Source organism: Adiantum capillus-veneris, chromosome 25 (genome assembly GCF_014529385.1).
Source record: "Adiantum capillus-veneris isolate H3 chromosome 25, ASM1452938v2, whole genome shotgun sequence".
Taxonomy (NCBI): Eukaryota; Viridiplantae; Streptophyta; class Polypodiopsida; order Polypodiales; family Pteridaceae; genus Adiantum; species Adiantum capillus-veneris.
The window spans coordinates 81,328,343-81,350,906 of NC_140955.1; the positions used below are offsets into that span (position 1 = coordinate 81,328,343).

General features: G+C 44.1%; 1 protein-coding gene across 1 annotated transcript in view; it reads right to left on the minus strand.

Annotated features, from left to right (window-relative positions):
- Nucleotides 1-354: 354 nt before the first annotated feature.
- The window catches only part of LOC147425166 (sister chromatid cohesion protein PDS5 homolog A-like), a 42,432-nt gene continuing 20,222 nt past the window's right edge, over nucleotides 355-22,564 (minus strand). The window contains exons 4-34 of the mRNA XM_086500764.1: nucleotides 22,352-22,533; nucleotides 13,084-13,207; nucleotides 12,800-13,006; nucleotides 12,479-12,695; nucleotides 12,212-12,378; nucleotides 11,976-12,133; nucleotides 11,748-11,897; nucleotides 11,608-11,656; nucleotides 11,337-11,522; nucleotides 11,075-11,257; nucleotides 10,840-10,994; nucleotides 9,528-9,651; nucleotides 9,255-9,404; nucleotides 9,117-9,167; nucleotides 5,008-5,132; nucleotides 4,811-4,928; nucleotides 4,590-4,724; nucleotides 4,305-4,513; nucleotides 4,055-4,214; nucleotides 3,622-3,756; nucleotides 3,441-3,521; nucleotides 2,856-3,362; nucleotides 2,662-2,775; nucleotides 2,487-2,578; nucleotides 2,315-2,366; nucleotides 2,155-2,229; nucleotides 2,005-2,057; nucleotides 1,577-1,636; nucleotides 1,343-1,485; nucleotides 859-1,001; nucleotides 355-781 (exon numbers count right to left, since the gene is read on the minus strand). Coding sequence (XP_086356890.1) covers nucleotides 746-781; nucleotides 859-1,001; nucleotides 1,343-1,485; nucleotides 1,577-1,636; nucleotides 2,005-2,057; nucleotides 2,155-2,229; nucleotides 2,315-2,366; nucleotides 2,487-2,578; nucleotides 2,662-2,775; nucleotides 2,856-3,362; nucleotides 3,441-3,521; nucleotides 3,622-3,756; nucleotides 4,055-4,214; nucleotides 4,305-4,513; nucleotides 4,590-4,724; nucleotides 4,811-4,928; nucleotides 5,008-5,132; nucleotides 9,117-9,167; nucleotides 9,255-9,404; nucleotides 9,528-9,651; nucleotides 10,840-10,994; nucleotides 11,075-11,257; nucleotides 11,337-11,522; nucleotides 11,608-11,656; nucleotides 11,748-11,897; nucleotides 11,976-12,133; nucleotides 12,212-12,378; nucleotides 12,479-12,695; nucleotides 12,800-13,006; nucleotides 13,084-13,207; nucleotides 22,352-22,533 — 4,341 coding nt within the window. The 3' untranslated portion in view covers nucleotides 355-745. The remainder of the gene's footprint in view (nucleotides 782-858; nucleotides 1,002-1,342; nucleotides 1,486-1,576; nucleotides 1,637-2,004; nucleotides 2,058-2,154; nucleotides 2,230-2,314; nucleotides 2,367-2,486; nucleotides 2,579-2,661; nucleotides 2,776-2,855; nucleotides 3,363-3,440; nucleotides 3,522-3,621; nucleotides 3,757-4,054; nucleotides 4,215-4,304; nucleotides 4,514-4,589; nucleotides 4,725-4,810; nucleotides 4,929-5,007; nucleotides 5,133-9,116; nucleotides 9,168-9,254; nucleotides 9,405-9,527; nucleotides 9,652-10,839; nucleotides 10,995-11,074; nucleotides 11,258-11,336; nucleotides 11,523-11,607; nucleotides 11,657-11,747; nucleotides 11,898-11,975; nucleotides 12,134-12,211; nucleotides 12,379-12,478; nucleotides 12,696-12,799; nucleotides 13,007-13,083; nucleotides 13,208-22,351; nucleotides 22,534-22,564) is intronic.

The following is a 22,564-nucleotide window of genomic DNA, read 5'->3' on the forward strand; positions in this document are numbered from 1 at the left end:
TACCACTGCTAAACTGTAGATTTCATGAACGTCAGCATCCTAGCTTGCGAGATGCTCCAAACCCCTAAAGGAATACAGTGTAAGTTTGAAGACAAAGACGTACACAGCGTGGATATGGTTAATCCACTATTGCTCTTCTACTTTCAATATCGATTCTTCAGAAACAAACACAACCCACGATGTGGGTGCTCTATTTTCACCGCTATTTACTAGATCTTCTAGGTACTAAAGGAAAACCAAGAGCAATTACATGCACGTACAAAGTAGTCCGCAACAATATAGAAGACTTAAAAGTGGACATTAGCCTATGCAGTGCGCCCGCTCAGAGTTAGTTACTAGCATACAAGAACTACCTTTGCCAACAAAGAATATCTGCATTTGTATTCACTAACCGTCAGTATTTCTATGATACACAATGACAGATTAAATAACTTGTACAATGTGATACTTGTGATTGCATATGGTAATTGCAGAAGGACACATACCTTTCCCCACAATTACCAGAATATAGTACACTAGCAAGGGGCAACAAACTGCACTATGGAAGGTTAGACTACGTCAGTATTGGGTCTCCCTACAAACAGCCAGAATTGGTCTAGCTTATCTTTTTTTATCTCCCATGCTATCAAATTGCTAAACAATCGAGATAAGGCCGCAACAAGACTCCTTACGAGGGACTTCTGTGCATTAGAATCAAGATTAAGAAGAACTAACAAAAAGTACTATACAAAGATCCTGAGCATGATCAGTGCCCTTTTCTTCTCCCACTTTTCCATGCTTTCTGTGCATCAAAAAATAAATATATCAGGTGAATCTGAAGTCAAATCTACCAGCGGACAAGACCTTAACGAAACTTACAAGTGGTAAGTCACCAGACTCTCTGGACTCTTTGGATACTGTAGAAGGACTTTCTCCATGGGCATTATCGTCGACTTTGAGGTCAGCACTTTTTGAATTGGATTTTTTACCCGTCTTCTCTACACTCTTTCTCCGTTTCGCAACTGTTTAATCATTAGGTAAAAGACGTTAGTCACTCATCTTCTGTACTTCAAACACTCACTTGCACTTACATCTTCACTTTGAACACTCACATGCCCTTAATTCTGTTGGAAGAACGCATAACAAATCAAGGCCAGAAAATTTCGAGATGCATGGGACCGACAACAACCACGATCATGAATGAACATAGATAATGTAGAGAAAACACTGCTAGAACAACAGCCCGAAGCACTGACGAGCCTCTCAATGCACTCACAAACGTAACATGAAAGGCAGAGAAATGTAGGGTTTTGGGAAGGGGTCCTCCTGCTCTTGGTTAACAAAACAATTAGACAAACCAAACCTGATCCAAGTGTCTCCTCAGCATCAGCCATCTCTTGGCCATGCTCTGTTGTTTCTGTGTTGTCGCTTCTATTTGACGGATCATCCACTTCAGTTTCACCCTGCTTAGAAGAGCTTTTCTTGCTCTTGGATTGGCTGCCAGATCTGGGTCCGAGCCAAATTTGTACAGCAGGAATCAAACACAAATGAAAAACTGCCGTAAGGTGCAAAACTTTGGTGAACTCTCTATGCTTACTTTTTACGATCTGAACCTTCTTTTGTATTCCTCGACTCCTGTTTCTCCTTTGACTGCCTGCTAGATAAGATCACCTTCATTTAGCACTCAAACTGTGCTTGCTAGAATTATCTGAACTTAAATCCACTAGGAGAATGAAACAATGTGGTATGAGTGTAGGGCTCCAAGCCAAAAGAGAATCTTCAACCTACCTCCTTGGTCCCTACTCCAAACCCTATCAACGCAAACTGTGCTTGCTAGAATTATCTTAACTCAGATCCTCTAGGAGAATTAAACATTGTGGTAGTGACACAAGTGAAAAACGAGAGCTTGACTAGAAATCCAGGTAGCATGTGCTTCAGAATAACATAATGGGCAATTCCTAATGCCAAAACAGGCGACTCAATTCAGAGCTATATCCTCAGTTTCAAGACACAGTAGGAACTCACAAGCCATCATCAGCATGAGACTTTGATTTTGTTGAGGGGGATCCTGGAGTTTCCTGATGTGCATGCCATGAAAACCAAGTAGGAGCTGGTCAGTATATTGAAAAGGTTCTTCATCCAAAGGTTACAAGAACTAGAATGAAAAGTTTATACCTTTGTATCTTTCAAAATGTCCCAACGCTCATTCCCTAGTTTCAGGAACTCCACATCCCCGTCTTCATATACAACCTGACAGCATAATGAAACATTTCAAATCAAGCAGTTGCTACACAAACTACTCATCAATAGCCATCCGAAGTATACGCCCACATACTTTGTGTGTTCTTTTGGAAGGTTGATAAGCTTTAACAGTTCCATTGTAAAACCTGCAGAACATTATAATTAAGAAAAAAGGTTGAAAACTAAGTTGTTGGAGCCTTTTGACAGACATGTTGTCAAAGATGATTCCAATTTCCTAGAATTCAAAAATAGGGACGAGGGCACACTTTTTATCCATGGGCCACCACACCCTTATTCTGCATCCCACAAGCTCATGTGCAGCTGGTTCCTCGTCCTCCACCACCTTCGCTTTTGGGCTCTTTACACAAGAGAACAGTACATCTGGTTCAGTATGAAAGGCTATTTATATTGAGAAGCACATTTTCATGATCAGATTAAGACCTCTAATCCAGAACTGGCAGCAAGCTTAGAAGATCTCCTCGGTGTCCCCCGTGGACTTGACAGTGGCTGAGCTGAAGTTTCAGCTGCACCATCATCAGGAATAGCATCAAGCACCTGCCCATGGTCAGAATGATTACTAATATTTCATTTCACAAAAAAGATAGGTAACAACAGCAATCAATTCTGAAACCTACATCTTTACGGCTTCGTTTTTTTGTGTCAACAGAATCTTCTTTATTTATGGACTCCATCACTAGAGGAGGCTCAGGAGGGGGCCTTGGCTTTTTGATAAAAATTCGCACCCTTTTGGTTGCTGATCCATCTGGACTTAATACCTCTGGTGAAGGAATACCACCATGTTTCACATCCTCCGTTTCATTGACAGAAATTTTCAGATTCTTTGGCTTGCGTGTAGATTTCGTCTCATCTACACGTTCATGTCTTGTTTCAGGCGAAGACACCTCACCATTTTCGTTGCCATGATGAGCCCCTCTCTTCCTTTTAGGGGAGACAGGGGTGGCATCTGCTCCCTGAACATCTGGTTCAGATTCTGCAGACCGAACTTTCTCAATGCCTGTCCTTTTGTTCCTCTCTTTCCTTTCATCGTTAGATGCATCCATAACTTTGCTGCGTTTGTGAAGGGGTGTTTTGACATCCTTTAAAGAGCCAGAATCAGCTTTTCTTTTCCCTTGCTTCACCACCTAACAAAAATACACATATATCACCTACTTGGCATTTCAAACACACAACATAAATCAATTACACATCTAGTTTTTTACCACGCTAAGCGGCCAACCAGACTTCAACTTGGACAATGCTTCACCCTCCTCCAGGACGGATGGCAAATATGACCGGTCAGCCTGACATCCAGCAACAAGATCCAAGCTAAATTATAAGAATTTAATAACTCTGTAGTATAAACACTTGATATGATGCATTCTGCTGATTGAAAGCTGTCACCATTGTATTTCCCTCCACGCTTTTGTAGATTGACACAGGAAGAGGTATGTCATGTACAAGCTTTAAATTTGTAAAGGCATCTCCAACAATATCCTTAATAAGGGAAATTCCAATGTCGCAAAGGAGGTAAGTAGCCTGTAAAAATCCAATAAACGAATCAATGGTGAAGTAGAAAGTCTTTTTTCTGTATAGATGTGTGTGTGCGTGTATACGTGTGGGCACAAGTGTAAGCATAGACACATATACACACACCCACACCCACACCCACAGACCGGGGGAGGCCGGGGGAGGCTGGGGTTTGGGGGAGGGAGGGGGGGGGGGGGGGGGGGGGGGGGGGGGGGGGGGGGGGGGGGGGGGGGGGGGGGGGGGGTTTTAAACCCACATCAACCACCAGGATCAAACTGAAATTCTCTAACTTGGTTGAAAAAGATACCTCAGATTTTGAAGCATCCACAGAATCCACTGCATACTTCATTGCAGAAAAAACACTGCAAATAAATGCAATCGTTTCAAGATCATCTTCTTTGCTAGTATCAATGCTTGCTATCTCTTCGTCACCCAGGAGTAATGCCCAAATGAAAAGGTACAATTTCCTGGAAACATACTTAAGCTGAGATTATGCATCAAATGCCCAGATGATCCTGATACGTGTATACTTACTGACATAACAAAGAAACTCTAACCTGAACACCGGTTCTATAGCTTCCAAACTCAGCCCTCCATCAGTTAATGCAGGGGATTGAATTTCTTGGGCCAGAGTATGAACAAGATAGAAAAGTACATAAGCTGGTTGAAAGGTTACAGAAGATGTTTGGGAGTCTTTCTCGGATAAAAACTTCTTTGAAAGCACCTGTCGTGCATGTTTGACATAATCACCAAGCTGCTGCTTTGCCTGCAAGAAACATATGCAGTCACCCCTATGATGAAGAGCATCGTAAGCAGAACAAGAAACCTTGTATAGCCCTTACTTCTTCTAATGCACCAGCTTCACCATCCTCAACGTTTAGGACAAAGGCACATGCATACTTTGATGGAATCGCTTGCTCCATCAAACCCTTGTGGACGTTTTTCACAAAACCATGCTTAACCAAGATATTAGGATCCTGGAAAAGGAGAATTGTAAATGCCATGCTTGACACACAACCTGCACCTTACCCATCCATAGACATAACACATAAATCTGCACTACCTTTACGCATGAAATAGCAGCCTGAAACAATTTTGGTGATATTTCATCATCATAAACCCTTGACAATTTCAACACTGCATTTGCAGCTGCTAGCCGGAGATGAGCCTTGTCAATGTTACTGCAAAACCCATTATTGAAGACACGCAAGCTAAAGCCTAAAATGTTTATGTTTACTTGCACTCATTCAATGGCCAGACCTTGAGATAACATTGTCCGAGATCAGAAGTCCAAGGAGTGCCTCAAAAAGCTCCTTCGGAAGTTCCACATGTTCAAGTTCTTTGATTGGAAGAAAAGTTCTGACGAGCATTTTCAAACCAAGAATCTGCCACATTAAAGAAGACCCATTGATGCTACCACTCAAGAAGACCATACACACTGTAGACTCAGAGGCAGGCTATAGTGCAAGTGATTATCCTAACAATCAGACTAGAGAGAGAGAGAGAGAAATGAAATGTTATATTAACGTCTTCGAAAGGCCAAAATGACCTATGAGACCAAAAAGTTACAATTGGTGAATCTGATATCATGTCTGAGTACGGAAATTACAAAGAACTAACACAAACACTAAAAAACCCTAAGCAAAAAAAGGAAATGAATCTGAGACTGATTCGGGATTGAGACGAGATTTTTCATTTATTTTTTTTGGGGGGGGGGGGGGGGGGGGGGGGGGGGGGGTTGTGGGTTCAAATGAAATCTCTCATCGGGCGCTGTCGAATCTCATCAACCTCCTCCATGGTCAGTACTCTGGATGGGCGTCTTGCATGTCGAGCTAGGGTGATCTGTATCTTCTGCTGCAGCCTTCGTCAGTGGTGGGAGACCCCCCGAGGTCATGGGCGTCTAGATCTACCTAGCTCAGTGGCTCGATCGAGCAGCGTACCTCTAGTGTGGGTGGGCTCTGAGATCTGTTGTGATGACTGCTCCTTTGGCTCTCCCCTGGCTGGTGTAAAGAAATCTGTGATTCGTCTCTGAGACTGTCTTTCCCCTGATGTCCTCAGCAAGCTCTCCCTAAGTCTGCGCAACTCTAGCAGGAACAATCCGAGACATCTCTAATCCTTGTATCTCATGACTCTAGAGAAAGGTCCAAAACCTTCTCTGAACAGGCAGTGGAAGCAGCCGCGTATCTCATAGTACGCCAGGCAATGGCATGTGTAATGCAGCTCTGTCTCTCTGTCTCTGAGTTACATAGGTGACATATCATGGACCCTGCTTGCACCCCCTGAAAACGGCCAATCTTTGATCTGGAGCTGATGTGAGGATGTCACCATAGCGCATCGTATCCCATGAGATAAGTGCGTATCCATGTATGCAGGCCTAGTCACAAAACCATCCTCCGTGAGTTGGAGAAGATGCTCTCTGTAGAAGGCCATCTTCGTGCCCAACTCCTGTGTCGGTTGTATCCATGTGCTCCTGGTAACTAGCTGAATCAGATCCCGATGTACGAGTCTGGTGAATCTTTGTCCGTGTGAAAGACAAGGAGGGTGCATCCAGGGAGTATTGAAACGGAGGCAATCTATCCACGTTGAAACCATGTGATCGAAACCATGCTCTCATTTGTCCATACCAACATGCTGTATCGCCTTGTAGCGCTAGTTGTCGAGATGACTCGAGGCAAGCCGAGCATATCTTTCCCTGGGGAGATCCCATAGACCGTGTATAAAGGATATTGATCTATTCAATGCCTCACCACGAGGGGTGGGGCGGCTAGCTCGGCTCGGATAATCTCATGCGGCACTAAGGCCTGAGCCCGAATCATCCGAGCGATCATAGAGACCAGAGGCCTTTCCATACCTCTCCATCCATCTGTGTTGCCAGATCTCCCATGGTGGTCTACTGAGGGTCCCCATACCTGAACTCCATAGAGCATAGCTGAAGTCACACTAGTGTCAAAAAGCCAGAGCTTTGTTCGTGGTTCCTGAAACTGAACCTGCGAACACATCCTCTCCAGTCCTCCCAAGGCTGCATATGCTCTCATCAGTCTAGTCTCCGATGCTCTTCTAAGTGAAAACACCGGTCCACCGAAGACTACCCCAAGATAAGTATATGCATCTGTGTACTCCATAGTCTCCTGGCCATACGTAAATGTGGGTGCTGACATCCTGACCCGTTGTGGTGTGGTGTTGAGCACCATAACCTTCATTTCCCCAAGTTGACAGACAATCCACTGTCACGAGCAAATGTATGCAAAGCATCCAAATGACGCTGCATCCCCTCTGGAGAGTCAGAAATTAACACAATATCATCAGCATAGTAACAACGGAATCCATGTCCCTACTAGTTGAGTCCCTCTGTCTCCCTAACGCTCTACATAGTCCGAAAACTCATCCACATACATCCCAAAAAGACTCGAGGATAGGGGGCATCCCTGCTTTACTCCAATAGTGGAGTGGACCATGTCAGGCATTCCCTCAGTGGTGCGTACCCACCCCATCACTGTCCTATATAGAGCCAGAATACCCCATATCAGCTTTGTAGGCACACCCATGTCCTGTAGTCTGCGTATAAGTCTGGCTCTCGACACTATGTCAAAGCTTTGCGGAAATCCACAAAGCTACAATAGATCCTCTTGCCATGGTGTCTACCCTCCTCAATAATAGCTCTAAGTGTCAAAATCTGGTCAAGAGCCTCTCCTGAATCCTGCTTGCCCTCGTGCTCGTATGCCCTTTCGCTCTGCCCATCTACTCAGCTCCTGCTCGAGAACAGATGCATACAGCCTAGCTAATGTGTGACCAACCATGATGGTGCGATAATTCCCAGGTGCATACAGCCTAGCTAATGTGTGACTAACCATGATGGTGCGATAATTCCCGGGAATCATGGGATCTCCTGACTTGAAACTAGGCACAATCGTAGACATACTCCAAGTCTCACAAAAGCCTTCATACATGGCTCGATTAAACATCATCGCCAGGAGCTCTACGAGCATATCCCTGGCATGGATAAAGTGCTCTGCTACCAGACCATCATGATCATGTGCTCTCCTAGTCTTCATCCTGTCAATGGCTTTCCTTACCCTCTCGGCAGTAAAGAAAGAACATGTCTCCGGGCATGTCTCTAGTGGGTCCGGCAAAGGTGGTTGCCCTGATGCTGTATAGAGAGATGTGGCATATTCCCCCCATGTCTTCAGTGGAGGTGACCGTTGATGGTGATGAATGCTCATGGAATAGCCTCCATGCTTCGGGTGAGTCTTGACTCATAAATAGCTGATATAGATCCCGCTCTAGCTGAGATAGGTAAGCCCTTTTCTTTTGTCGCACTAGGCGGCGAAAGATAATCCGTGATTGTCTATGTGTGGTAATACCCATGAGCACTTCCCTCTGTAATTTGATCCTCGTGTCTCTACACTCCTCATCATACCAAATGTTCTGGGGCAGGCTCCTGTATCATCTCCGCGTAGGTTGGTTGTGGGGGTATGCCTCCGAAGCTACAGCATGGAGCGTCTCGATCAGTATCTGAGTGAGTTCAGCTAGTGGCCGTTCCAGCTCCTAAGTGCATAGCTGCCTTTACATCTCATCCATATACACAGAATTCGTCTCCCTCATGAAGGTATACCGGGTGTGCATGAGGACCTCTCCTAATGGAGCTGTGCTGAACTGAAACGTCAGGGTGAAAGGCAAGATAGCATGATCAACTGCTACTCCAACCGGCCTAGTGCCCACAATGAAATTCTGAAAGAATGGAATAAGACCCGGCTGGGCATAACAAAATCCATTGTGCTAGCACCATGTCGGTGTGGAAAGCAAGTAAAACCATTCAAAATGGCCAATCTATGTGCAGTTCCCATAGCTATCAAGTATCTGCCATACTCGGTGTATTCTTTATTTTGTGATAGTCTGGATAGACCCATCTCTGTAACGTCAAGCTCCCTAAGCATCTCCTCAGAAGTATCATAAAATATTGTCCGGTGGTGGGCAATCCTAGCATTGAAGTCCCCTAGTATGATAATGTCACCATCCTTGGAAAACTCCCATAAGTCATCCAAAATAGCAAAGGGGGACTGTCCTCTATGTGATGCATATACTGACGTACTAGGAGGAAAGTAACAAATAGCAATGTACAGGTATCTACCCGTCTCTGCCCTGAGCCTCACCCACATGTACCTAGCCTGTTCATCCTTGCGCGCTATATATATCAATGGCTGCAGCTCCTCCCTGAATAGAACTGCCACTCCCCCTGAGCCCCGTCCTAGAGAGATGAATTGACGTATGTGTTGTCCTCCAAACAAGCAGTGTAACAGCACATTACCACAGATGATATTTCCCATTGAAACCATCTAAGAGTTATATGAAATGGGAAGTTGGAAACAAACCTTCAAATGAGTAATTGCACTCAGTTGCTCGTCACCATCTGCTGACAAATCCTGTATGTAATGTGTCAAAATCAGAAAATGCTAGAAAACTTTAATGAATATATTGGTTAAGGCCAAACTGCAAGATGTAATGCTTACACTATCTCTCCTCAGAAGATCCTGCGTTAAAAAGTTCACGAGTTCTTCCTGCTGTGTTTTATGACTTGCTTTAGTGCACTGAGCTATAATGCCCAAAGACTTCAGAGTGGTAGGAAGATTTGTCCCACTCTTTAATGCATCCAGCAGTTTCTGGTAACAAATAAAAATAAAAACCCTGTTACACATCAATACTTCCGACTGAATCAGTAAAAGTATCACCATACAGCTAAAAGTTCAGATTAGAATGAAGCACAAGTATTAAAATGGGTGTACCCCATATAATGTTGTCAGAGCATCTGATCTAGAATCACCACAAAGAGCAGACAGGGCCTGTACAGCATATTTCACATGCTTGCGATTCCCCTCCACACAGTACTTTTCAAGCAGATTAACTGAGCTGGAAAAAAGCATGTGGAAAAGTAAATCTTTAAAAAATACATACTCCAAGTTTCCAAGACATCTTTAAGCAGCACACTTCAAGAAGCAAATGCATCGATCGTATATGATCCACATTGTTCAAAGTTCCCACATGCTCAACAACCCTTGACAGCAATTGCAATGCCCATAAGCTAATGAATAACACACAGTTCCATAAAGGAGGAACGAAAACAGACTTAATAATCCCACAAAAACATATGTTTGTAAACATTGAAGAAAGTGCATGTTGTGAATAAACACAAGTAAAACAAACACTCTCTCAACTGATTACACAGTTTTTCGCAAAGAACCTTACTATGCAGCACGTGTTCGATTGCTATTTCTCAATCTTTATTCTATTTGTTTACAGATAATAGGTTAAAGGAATCAGGATTGCCTTGGACTCAAAAGGATGGGCATACAAGCATATTATAGAATATGGAGATGGAGATACACTACGTGGCAAAGTATCTATTTGGTTTTTGACCAAGGCTCATGTTCTTGAAAGAGACCCTTGCCAATTAGTTTGGAAATAAAAGCAAAACTCTGCATCTTTACACCTATGATTGCCAACCTGCTCTCCACACAAAGCATGATGATTTGTCCACCATACAACTCATGTTCTAGTATCACGAGTCCCATCAGAACCTCCCCAGAAGAAATTCCGGGTGCGATGCCTCAAGTGACCAAGAACCCCAAATTGAAGCATCCAACAACAAGTTGAGTACTGGTCTTCTTTGCATTTGTCATGGTGGGTAGAGCGCTGATCGCAAACAGGTGCTCTTTGCTACTACATGGCAGCAAAGCTTGCGACAAATAAACAATTGGCGCAAACTGTTCCTAGGGGGATACCCTCAGATATATCTCTGCCTGACCAGGAGACAGCCAAGTGAAACCATCAGAAGTTCCCCAATCACAATCACCCTCACCACCATGAGAGTTCCATCATATATAAGCACTGCTGCGCCCAAGTTGAAAATCTCCAATGCAGCCCTCTTGTGAACACATGGAGTGCCTGCATGCATGTGTGTTTTGTGTACATGTGCGCTTAAGCTAGAGGGAGAATTTTTTCCTTTGCCTCCTAAACAAGAGCCTGGTGTGCTTTTGCAAGGGTCCTCAAAACAAGATTTTTTTTTTTCGAAATGCAGATACTTAAGCCCCATCTTACTTGTACTCTTCGCACAATTCCATGCGGACATTTCCTCCAATTTCAGCTAAAATCTGCACAACTCCATCTTTGATAAAATCTCTCTCGTCCTTCAGCAGTTCCAAAAGGTCAGCTTCTGCACCTTCAAGAAGGCTTGGAAAATATTTTGCGATCACCTGTAGACCTCAAGAAAAAAAGGATCTATTAAATTCATGCAAGGTTAAAGTATCAAATTTCTTTGCATTTAGAACCTTACCAGCATCAAATTTACGCTCGCTTTGAGCATCCTCTCATCTTCCGAACTTCTGTAATCTTTGACCTTCAAGAGCAGAACTCGCATATGTTCTTTGTCAAAAAGTGCAAAAGAGCACTTGATTGCAAGTTCTCTTAAGAAATCATTCTTAATTCCATTCTCTGCATATAACTTCAGTAAATCTTCCTGAAGCAAACAAAAAATACATTACTAATTTTTACACCTGATATTTATGTAAAAAATTTGAAACCTTCACCGAGCTTACTCTCAAACAAGAACACTTCAATGAGGACATGTTTGCATCCAGCAAATCCACTATCATTTTCAGTAATTTGCTATCACTCAGACTCTGAAACTCCAACTCTGCTTTGACTGGATCCGCAAAAAAACTAGCCAGTCTCTTGCAAGTCTTCTGCAAATCTGTTGTTTTGCTTTTCTCGGTCTCTTTCTCCTTAAAAAAACCAACCGACAGATCAACACGAAAACTAGACCCTTCTCCTCACTCTAGAGGAGTAGGGAAGAGCTAGTACTCTTACCTTTGATATTGATTGATTGGCTAAATAATTTCTCATCTCCTGTTGCAGCCTGCACAAAATGACTAACAAGGTAAAATGAACCATTTGCATAAGCATGCCTAGACACACAGACTCACAAAGAAAGAGAAGACCTTAATTACCTTTTCTTGTCATCAAAAATCTTTTCAAAAACCTTGAGACCTTTGTTGTCAAGGGTGGCAAAAGAAACAATCCAACAGTCTACTTTCTGTTCTATAGGAAACTCGACAGGAAACAATTGTTCTGCAAAAACTACCTCTATAGCCTGTGATCTGCAAGCAACTTCGACCTGTTAGTTTGAAACTGCTTGAACTGGTAATCGCCAGAACTGATTCATCTATAACACACACCTGAAAAAGTTGGAGTCTTGATCGGCAAAGCAACTAATAAGCTTACTTGGGATCCAGCAAAATGATTCTAACTCAGCGACCGAACCTTCAGAAAATTTCAAACAAAACGCCTTATGCACCCCAATCAGTTGTTGGAAAGTCTCTTGTCTTACAACAGCCTGCCATCAGCAATGCAGGCTGAGTTATATTGTATACATACTTGGAGAGGATAAAACAAAGGTTAAACATAGCTTTACCTCAGAATCCAACAGGCAATCAGATATTTTCTTTAAGGGGTCTATCAGAATTGTATCCAATTTAGACTTCGCTGTATCCAATTTAGACTTCACAAAGGCGCAGATGGTAGCAACCACCTGCCTTCTTACTCCAGCATCATTGTCTGCCAAGAGAGACATACAAGAGTCTGTCTGCGTCTTAACTCGCTATATTTTCCAAGAGAGACGAGTCTATATGCACACAGAAACTTCCAAGACCACATGAATAATTCAGAGTGGTCAACTCACCGAGGAGTTCCTGTGCTTTGGGCCCGGAAGGCTTGGCATGAAGGTAGTGTTTTGCGAACTCTATTGCAGCAAGACGGATCTCAGGTACACTGTCAAAAATTAAGCTGAGTAATTTTATGAAGAACTCATTGAAACTTTCTGGTGTGTTCTCTTTTTCAGAAACCAAAATACGTCCCACTAATCGCATGGTTTTCAACCGAACCTCAACCTTGTCATTCTGCAAGACAAATCAGCAATGCTCCATCATATTTACAGAAAAACTCACAGCAGTGAATCCATGCTTGCAGCTGAATCTCCGAACAAAAAGAGACTCGAGCATACCTGCAGCTCCTCTATTAGCTTAGGTACCAAAGGCAGAATATATGTGGCGTTAGCCCTAGAGAGCTCAAAAATAAGGTCATGATAGCTCTCCCGCCACTTATTTTTAAACGCTTTCGACGTCAAAACTGTCTCTATCTGCGGCCTTAGATGTGCATCACACCTTTCAAATACAGCACGAGCAAGAGCATACCCCGTATTTGAGACACCCTGTCAATGGTATGAGTTAAACACATTGGACAAACACAAACCTCAAAAACATAAAACAACAGTCACTTGCTTTCTACCTTCTTTCCAGGAAGCAAGTTGCGCAAAAGCACGTCCAGTAGTGGCAATGGAATCTCTTCACTTTCCTCAAGAACTAAGCACATGATTGCTCTCATTGCAAGAATCACACTTTTCGGCTCTTCGCTGCAGACATGCATAAGACACACATCAGCCATTTATATGCTCGAGCTTATGTGCACGCATGATGGCCTGAACAGATGGCAAATACAAGCAGCTGTGTTCACTATTCATTCAGGAACCTTAGTAGATCCCCTGAGACACATAAAAGAGGCACGTTCAAAAGTCCTGCTGGTGGTAGTGGTTGTCACAAGAGAAGTTGCCAGGCCAGGAGAGGTTCATGCCCGCACGCACAAGCATGAGTATTTTCTGTGCATGCCTGCGAGCATGCATACATGTGTACGAGAGAGAGAAATGAAATGTTATATTAACGTCTTCAAAAGGCCAAAATGACCTATGAGACCAAAGCGTTACAATGTGGTGTATCTGATACAAAGTCAGAGAGAGAGAGAGAGAGAGACAGAGAGAGAGAGAGAGAGAGAGAGAGAGAGAGAGAGAGAGAGGAAGAAGATGAAATGAAATGTTATATTAACGTCTTCATAAGGCCAAAGTGACCTATGAGACAAAAAAGTTACAATGTGGTGAATCTGATACAAAGTCTCCGTCTTTGTGTGAGCTTTTCTTTTCTTATGCGAGCTGCTAATATTTTCTTCTTCTTCTTTTTTGCAAAACAAATACTAGAGAGAGAGAGAGAGAGAGAGAGAGAGAGAGAAAGAAAGAAAATTATTTAACGTCTATGTGAGGCCGAAGTCGGCCTATGAGCCAAATCAAGTATACATGTTGTATGTCCTCTGTCTGTGGGAAAAGACTAGAGAGAAATGAAATGAAATTAAATGTTATATTAACGTCTTCAAAAGGCCAAAGTGAACTATGAGATCAAAAAGTTACAATGTGGTGGATCTGATACAAAGTAGAGTAACAAAAATGACAAAATAAAATCCTATGGAAACCTAAACGGCTAGGTGTGAGCTAAGCAGCTAGGTGGGATAGCTAAATCACAAAAGATCCATAGAGAGAGAGAGAGAGAGAAATGAAATGTTATATTAACGTCTTCAAAAGGCCAGAATGACCTATGAGACCAAAAAGTTACAATTGGTGAATCTGATACCATGTCTGAGTACGGAAATTACAATGTTACAAAGAACTAACTGTAACAAGCTGTTGACGTGTCAAAGCCTAAAGAATGGAGCCTACTTACAAATGCCGGCCGAGGGGCCTAAACCCTAAGAAGAACAAGTAACAGAAGAAGAAGTCCTACCAACTTATGGGGACCCCGTCCGATGGGGCCCCAAGTGACATAAAGGATTCAAATAAAGCAGGACCCGCACACACACAAATTGATGATGTGGTAGATTTTCCGAAATTGCGTTGTCATGATGACGTGGCAAGTTGCACGGAATTCCGTGTTTTGCGCTGGCTGATGACATGGCAAGCTGTATGGATTTCCGTGATTTACGTTGGCAGCTTTTTGGCTTTGCTTTTGGACCAAAAGCTTCTGAGTTTTAAAGGCTTTTTACTGTAACTGCTTTTAAGGCCAAGGGTCTTTAAATATGAGGTTAGGGCTCATTCTCTAGCATGCTTCCTGGAGAAGGTGCAGAGTCTGGAGTACCGGCTTGTACTTTGATGATGCAATATAAAGAAATATCGAAAGGGGCGCCAAGGTTTGGGGCCAATGTCACAAACGGGAGCGCATAACAATATAAAATACATTCGGATAAATAGAATTTATCACTTATTACTGAAGCCAAAGGATACAGAAAGAAATAGATAGAGAGAGAGAGAGAGATAGAGAGATCGACACAGTACTAGGACCAGAAGATGGGCTGGTCCCCCCCCCCCCCGTAATAGTATCTTTATTACTGAGGAGAAGTCTATACAAGCACTTGAACCGAACGTATTACCACGTTCATTCTAGAATAAGACTTGATGGTTCCCGGAAGCTGACGCTTCCGATTCCTAGGGCAAAACCCTATTCCAAGGAACTTCCCGTTCCTTATTCCAAATCCTTGAGAACCAAGGTTCTCGCCTCTGGATCTCACCTTCCAGACTCAGGGTATGACATCCCTGCAACTCTCTTTCCCAACTCTGTTTCCAGAGTCCTCTTCCCGTAGAACAACTCTACTTTCCCGGACGCTAAGTCCTTAATTGGGAATCTCAACTTCCGGATCACAACTCGAGAGACTACCTCTCTCCGATCCGTGGATCTACTTCCCAAACTTGGGTACGAAACCCTTGGGCTGATCTGGCTCTAGTTCCTAAGAGCGCTTTCTCCTGCAGAGGCTCATGCCTTCCTCTGTTCCTACTCCCTCACGAAGAGAAAGGACACCTGCAATCAAATACTCAAAGATCATAACATGAAAATCGTTACCTTCAAAGTCTCGACGCTCGAAACGCAACTCGGTCCTCAAAAAGCAATTCCCCAAAAGAGATCTCTACATAAAAAATCCTCTCTTCCAATCCTACACACAAAAGAGGTGTCTTCTCGGGTTCCTTCTTGTAAATCAGCCCCCTCTACGACGTTTATGGGCTGAAAACAGAGAAAAACAGCAACTTGTCACGATGGAAACACGCTTCGTAGGCACTTCTTCACGAGGGAACTCGCGCACTAGGTCTTGGCGACATCTGGTACATTTGGGGCAGCCATGGGCATCACCGGCAACGTCTTCTTTACGGCTGAAATCTGCAGCAGCATCTCCTCCTTGCAAAGATTGGTCTTCCCTCCGGGAGAGGGCATGTGATGCTTTTATAGCTCCTTGGCCATGGCAAAGATAGCAACTCGCGTAGAGATTTTTTTTGTTTTTTTTTTTCGTTGTTCTGCCAGAAAAAGAGAAAGAAAAAACGTTGGATGATCTGTTGCCTTATTTATCAGATGACTGCCCACATATTAAGTGGGCGGCCGACATATTTTAAAAATAGTCTGAACCTGCCCAAAATCTCAATAAAACCTTATAAGTTAAAAACAATGCTTTCACAGCACTTCCGAGGCGTCCCTGGATGCAATCACATGAACAGTTGCAATGCAGACATAGACTTCCTCGCGGGAAAGCATTTGCTTTCCCGAAAAGCAATCCCTCTTTCTCAGAAAGCATATGTTTTTCATTCAAGCAAGCACTTGAATGAAGATGGGTTCAGAGGAAACTTTGAGGAAAAACATATGCTTTCTGAGACACACACTTTGTGACGCAACAGGAATACCCATCACCTAGTCCTTTCCTACCGAACTTACGGTACACTCTCCTTCACGATGCTCTATGTTACCCATCCTATGACGCATCAGAGATGTCCGTTCCCGAATGGTCGGATACTTCTTTCCGATGCTCCCTGTCACCCATCCGATGTGACGCATCAGAAGTACCCGTTCCTGGTGGCCTTACAGATATTCCCGTTCTCAGTGCTCCCGTCATTACTTTAAATGACGGACTAGGAATACTCTGTACTCGGATGTCTCCAGTGAGAAAAACCCTCTCACTAAAAATTCCAATAATTCATTTAGAATTATTTTTCTTGGTGTTCCAAGTGAGAAAACCCTCTCACTTATAAACCAATAATTCATTTAGATTTATTTTTGTGTCAGATAAAGCCAATTTAGCAACAACCAATACTCTCTGGGGTGGAATTCCGCCACTCCGTGTCGTGTGTCGTCTCTCTCTTTCAGTTCAGTTGTTAATGAAGTGCTAAGAGTCTGTTCAGTCTGTTCTTTTCTATTGGCACGTGGTGCCCGTCTTGTGACACTAACACTAAAACAATAATGAAAAAAGGAAATTGGGGGGGGGGGGGTTTGTTGCATGTCGAGCTAGAGTGATCTGTATCTTCTGTTGCAACCTTCGTCGGTACTGGGCGTTTGGATCTGCCAAGCTCAGTGGCTCAGTCAAGCAGCATACCTCTAGTATGAGTAGGCTCTGAGATCTGCTGTAATGACTGCTCCGTTGGCTCTCCCCTCACTGGTGTAAAGAAATTTGTGATTCGTCTCTGAGACTGTCTTTCCCCTGATGTCCTCAGCAAGCTCTCCCTAAGTCTGTGTAGCTCTAGCACGAACAATCCGAGACACCTCTGATCTTTGTATCTCATGACTCCGAAACCTTCTCTAAACAGGCAGTCGAAGCGGCCGCGTATCTCGTAGTATGCCGAGCGGCGACATGTGTAGTGCAGGTTTGTCTCTGGCTCTAAGTTACATAAATGACATATCCGGGCCCTTGCCGGCACTCCTCGAAATTGGCCAATCTCGATCTGAAGCTGATGTGAGGATGTGCATATCTGTCCAATAGCCATCTTATTCCATGAGATAAGTGTGTATTTATGTATGCAGGCCTAGTCACAAAGCCATCCTCCGTGAGTTGGACAAGATGCTCTCTATAGAAGGCCATCTTCGTGCCCAACTCCTGTGTCGACTGTATCCATGTGCTCCTGGTATCTAGCTTAATCAAATCCTGACGTATGAGTCTGGTAATCTCTGTCCGTGTGAGAGACAGGGAGGGTGCATCCAGGGAGTATTGAAGCGGAGGTAATCTATCCATGTTGAGACTATGCGACTAAAACCATGCTATCATCTATCCATACCAACATGTTGTATCGCCTTGTAGAGCTAGTTGTCGAGATGACTCCAGGGCAAGCCGAGCGTATCTATCCCTGGGGAGATCCCATAGACCGTGCATAAAGGATACTGATCTAGTCAATGCCTCCACCACGAGAGGGGGGGAGGGGGGGGAAGGCTAGCTCGGCTCGGATAATCTCATGTGGTACTGAGGCCTTAGCCCGAATCATCCGAGCGATCATAGAGACCAGAGGCCTCTCCATACATCTCCATCCATCTGTGTTGCCAGATCTCCCATGGTGGTCTTCTGAGGGTCCCCACACTTTAACTCCATAGAGCATAGCCGGAGTCATTAGAGTGTCAAAAAGCCAAAACTTTGTTCGCGGTTCCTGAAACTGAACCTGCGAACACATCCTCTCCAGTCCTCCCAAAGCTGCATATGCTCTCGTCAGTCTAGTCTCTGATGCTCTCCTTAGTGAAAACACCGGTCCACCGAAGACTACCCCAAGATAAGTATATGCATCTGTGTACTCCACAGTCTCCTGGCCATACATAAATGTGGGTGCCGACCTCCTGACCCACTGTGGTGTGGTGTTGAACACATATTGGTTTTCCCCAGATTGACAGACAATCCATTGTCCGAGCAAATGTATACACAGCATCGAAATGACGTTGCATCCCCTCTGGAGAGTCAGAAATCAGCATGATATCATCAGCATATAGTAACAGCGGAATCCATGTCCCTGCTAGCTGCATCCCCCATGTCCCCCTGACGCTCTACATAGTCCGAAAACTCATCCACATGCATCCCAAAAAGAGTAGGGGATAGGGGGCAGAGAGAGAGAGAGAGAGAGAGAGAGAGAGAGAGAGAGAGAGAGAGAGAAATGAAATGTTATATTAACGTCTTCAAAAGGCCATTCAAAAGGCCAAAATGACCTATGAGACCAATCTGTTACAAAATGGTGAATCTAATACCATGTCTGGGTACAAAAGAACTACATACTACTACTAGAGGAGCAGTCATTATTGCAGAGCTCGGCCCCCACTCATTCGACCACTACCGGCACTCTCATCGACCGAGCACTGGAGCTACGGAGATCTAGACGGCCACGATTGAGGAGAGGGGCTACACAGCATCGCCGGAGACTACAGCAAAGGATTCGAGCCATACTCTCGATATCCAGGGTGCAGATGAGGATGGATTTTGGTTGTCCCATATCTAAATCTGTAATCTGTCTCTCGGATTGTCTCTCTCTATCTCTCCCCAATAAAGTGTCTCTATATCTGTGTAACTCAAGTAGATATAGCCAAAGACATCTCTGATCCTCATAACTCATGACCCTAGAGAAAGAACCGAAACCCTCTCTGAATAAGTAGTGGAAACGGCCCCGTATCTCATAGTACACTGTGCAATGACATACATAATGTAGCTTTGTCTCTGGCTCTAACTTGCATAAGCGGCCTCTAAATCTACCAATCTCAATCTCCAGCTGACAGGTCCTGACGAATGAGTCTAGTAATCTCTACCCGTGTAAGAGACATTGAGGGTGCCTAAAGAGAGTACTGGAAAGGGGGCAGCCTGTCCATGGTGAAACCATGTGTCTGAAACCATGATGTCATCTGTGCATACCAACATGAAGTGTCCCCCTAAAGAGCTAACTGTCTGGAAGACTCAAGGACCAATCTAGCATATCTATCTCTAGTAGAGTATCCCACAAGCTGTGCACAAAGGAGACTGATCTAGTAAGCCATAGGGCGGTAGGCTTTGGCTTTCACCCGAAATTCTTTACTTTAGACACACACAGAGAATGTGCAAAGGAAACCTGTGACGGGAAGTAACACTTAAGCACACACACTGCTCACAAGCTAGAATGCTCCTTTTGGTATTTCTTTATACTTTAACAGAGGGAATAAAACCTGTGACTTCCTACGAGCTATCCCGCATAATCCAGGCTGAAATCCACCTGTTCTGGCCAATTTCGGCAACATAACTATACTAGGACACTTCACAGACAATATCCCCACGCAATAGATGACTTTCCCGACACATACAGACACTTTGCAAAACCCGGCGAGAATCTGCAGCACGCTGGATTCTCTGTTTTCTGCCCCAAAAATGCCCCAGATCACCTCTACAACGGTCCCCTCGCGTCCCTGAACCTCCTGGGGGTATTAGGGACTGTTCAGGGCCGAAAACCTAAAGCTGCAAAAATACACAGCAGACTGTAATTCCCTGTTTTGGGCTCCGTTTCGCGAGCCGGTCACATCCGTAGCAAGTCCTCGAGCTCCCCCATCTATAAGGCTACTTGCCCTTTGAATCGGACGAGATTTCTCACGTGAAACCTCTCCGAATTCACCTGTACCTACGGGGGATTAGCCACTAGCTAATCCAGGACCTGTGCAAGAGGCTCTTGCCTCGGCAATCGTGCATGAACCCACACAACTGTACATTAGTCAAATGAAGAGCCCTCTTGTGGGGCATCACATAACTGTACGTAGGGGGGGGAGAGAGAGAGAGAGAGGTGTGTAGTGTGCAGGGCATCACTCCTAGCACCACACTGTACAGAGTGGAAAGAAAGCACTCCATAGCTCTTAACCTATGACAGTATGGAAAATGAGGCCTCCCAACTTAATATACAGCGTTACCTCTTCATTGCATAAGGAAAGTACACTTAAATTACACGAATTTTCCCATTTCGGGGTTGCCGCCTAAAAATCTCCCGATCGGTTGCCCAGTTGACTTCGTGGCAGAGTTGTAAAATGTTCCCCTTGTTATTCCGAAGGTAATGACGCGAACACATTTTAGGGCCCAAAATAGCAGTTCCCTAATGTTTAGGAGATGCTTCCGTTGGGCTCCCACTGGTCATCTGACCATCTATCCTCATTGGGACCGCATCCAAAAGTGCAATGTGGCCCCAACTGTCGGATACTTTCTGTTGGAGATCCCACCTTGACCTTATGTCTTTATTGAGTTCGCTTCCTAATATCCACCAACTTGCTAAGTGCGACGGGGGGTGTCACAAACTGCTAACGTGTCAAAGCCCTGAAGAAGAGAGCCAACTTGCAGAAGCCAACCGAGGGGGCCTAAACCCTAAGAAGAACAAGTAACAGAAGAAGTCCTACCAACTTATGGGGACCCCGTTCGATGGGGCCCCAAGTGACATAAAGGAAATAAAGCAAGACCCACACACACACACACACACACACACACACACACACACGAAATTGCGTAGCTGCTCATGACGCGGCAGATTTTCAAAAATTGCACTGACATGATGACGTGGTAGGTTGTACGGATTTCCGCGTTTTGCATTGATTGCTGTACGAAAATTGCGTGATTTACACTGGCAACTTTTTGGCATTGCTTTTGGGACCAGAAGCTTTTGAGTTTGAAGGCTTTTCACATAAACTGCTTTTGGGGCCTAGGGCCTTTAAATATGAGGTTAGGGCTCATTCTCTGGCATGCTTCCTGGAGAAGGTGCATAGTTTGGAATACCGGCTTGTACTATGTTGATGCAATATAAAGAAATACCAAAATGGGTGCCAAGGTTTCGGGCCAATACTCTCTAGGGTGGAATTCCGCCACTCGGTGTCATGTGTCGTCTCTCTCTTTCAGTTCAGTTGTTATTGAAGTGCTAAAAGTCTGTTCAATCTGTTCTTTTCTGTTGGCACGTGGTGCCCGTCTTGTGACAGGGCGACCTACATGATCTTGTACTGAGCCTAGACATCCTCTTACTATACGAATTCCAATACTGACTCACTTCCCGTCTGCGGGTGAAACTACCGTTCACATTGGCCATACATGTCCGACCAGCTGCAACTTCAAAAAGAGGGTCTCAAAAATAAAACAAAAATCATTGGAAAGAAACCAACAACTAAGGTTAGCAGTTGCCACGTCCTCGTGACAGCTAGCTCTGTTCGAATGATAGCGTGGGGTACAGAGGCCTTGGCTCTGATCAGTCGAGAGATCATAGATACCAAGGGCCTCTCCATACGTCTCCAACCATCTTGGCCTACAGAAGGTCCCTATGTCTGCACCCCGTACAACATAGCTAAAGCTACTAAGGTATCAAAGAGCCATCATTATAGAGAGAGAGAGAGAGAGAGAGAGAGAGAGAGAGAGAGATGATACGAAATGAAATGTTATATTAACGTCTTCTAAAGGCCATTTTGACGTATGAGACCAAAGAGTTACATCATGGTGAATCTCATACAAGGTCTGGATAAAAAGAAAGAAAGACACTAACTAAACAGAAACACTACTAGAGCTGTAAAAGGTGGGTTTCGAGAGCCTGAAAGGTACATACACAAAAAGTAGGTGTGTATCTCATAGAGCAGATACAAAATGTTGGATATGTGTATCAGAATCCGGAGATGGCTCGCATCGGTCACTACATGATCTCAGAAGGATTCACAACGAAAATTGGTAGAGGGCAAACCCCAGATAAACCATATCCTCTCTCGTCTCCTTTCTTTGTCGTTCATGTTCTCTACCCCTAAAGCGTGATATATTGGTGAACATGCGGGTGCATATATGAGCCTTAACTGTTGATCTTAGTACATTGTGCTCTTCCATGCAAAAACAGCTGCTACATCTCAAGGAAGCTGAAAAAGATTATTGTACATTTAAGCCTGCACAATAACTGCAAGTCAACAAGCTGGCTAAAGGAGAGCCTCACCTGACAACAGTAAAAAACGTCTGGAACATCTCTCGAATAAGGTCGTCGCACTCCAAATCCAGCATTACAACACATGACCGGACTGAGGCCACTGAGTCTAAAATTTTCATCCTCTTGTCAAAGAAACGACTCTCTTTTTCATTTAGACCTTTGAAGGATGCCACTATCAGCTCAAAAATCTCCTGGAAAAAGAAAGAAAAAAATACGTTTAAT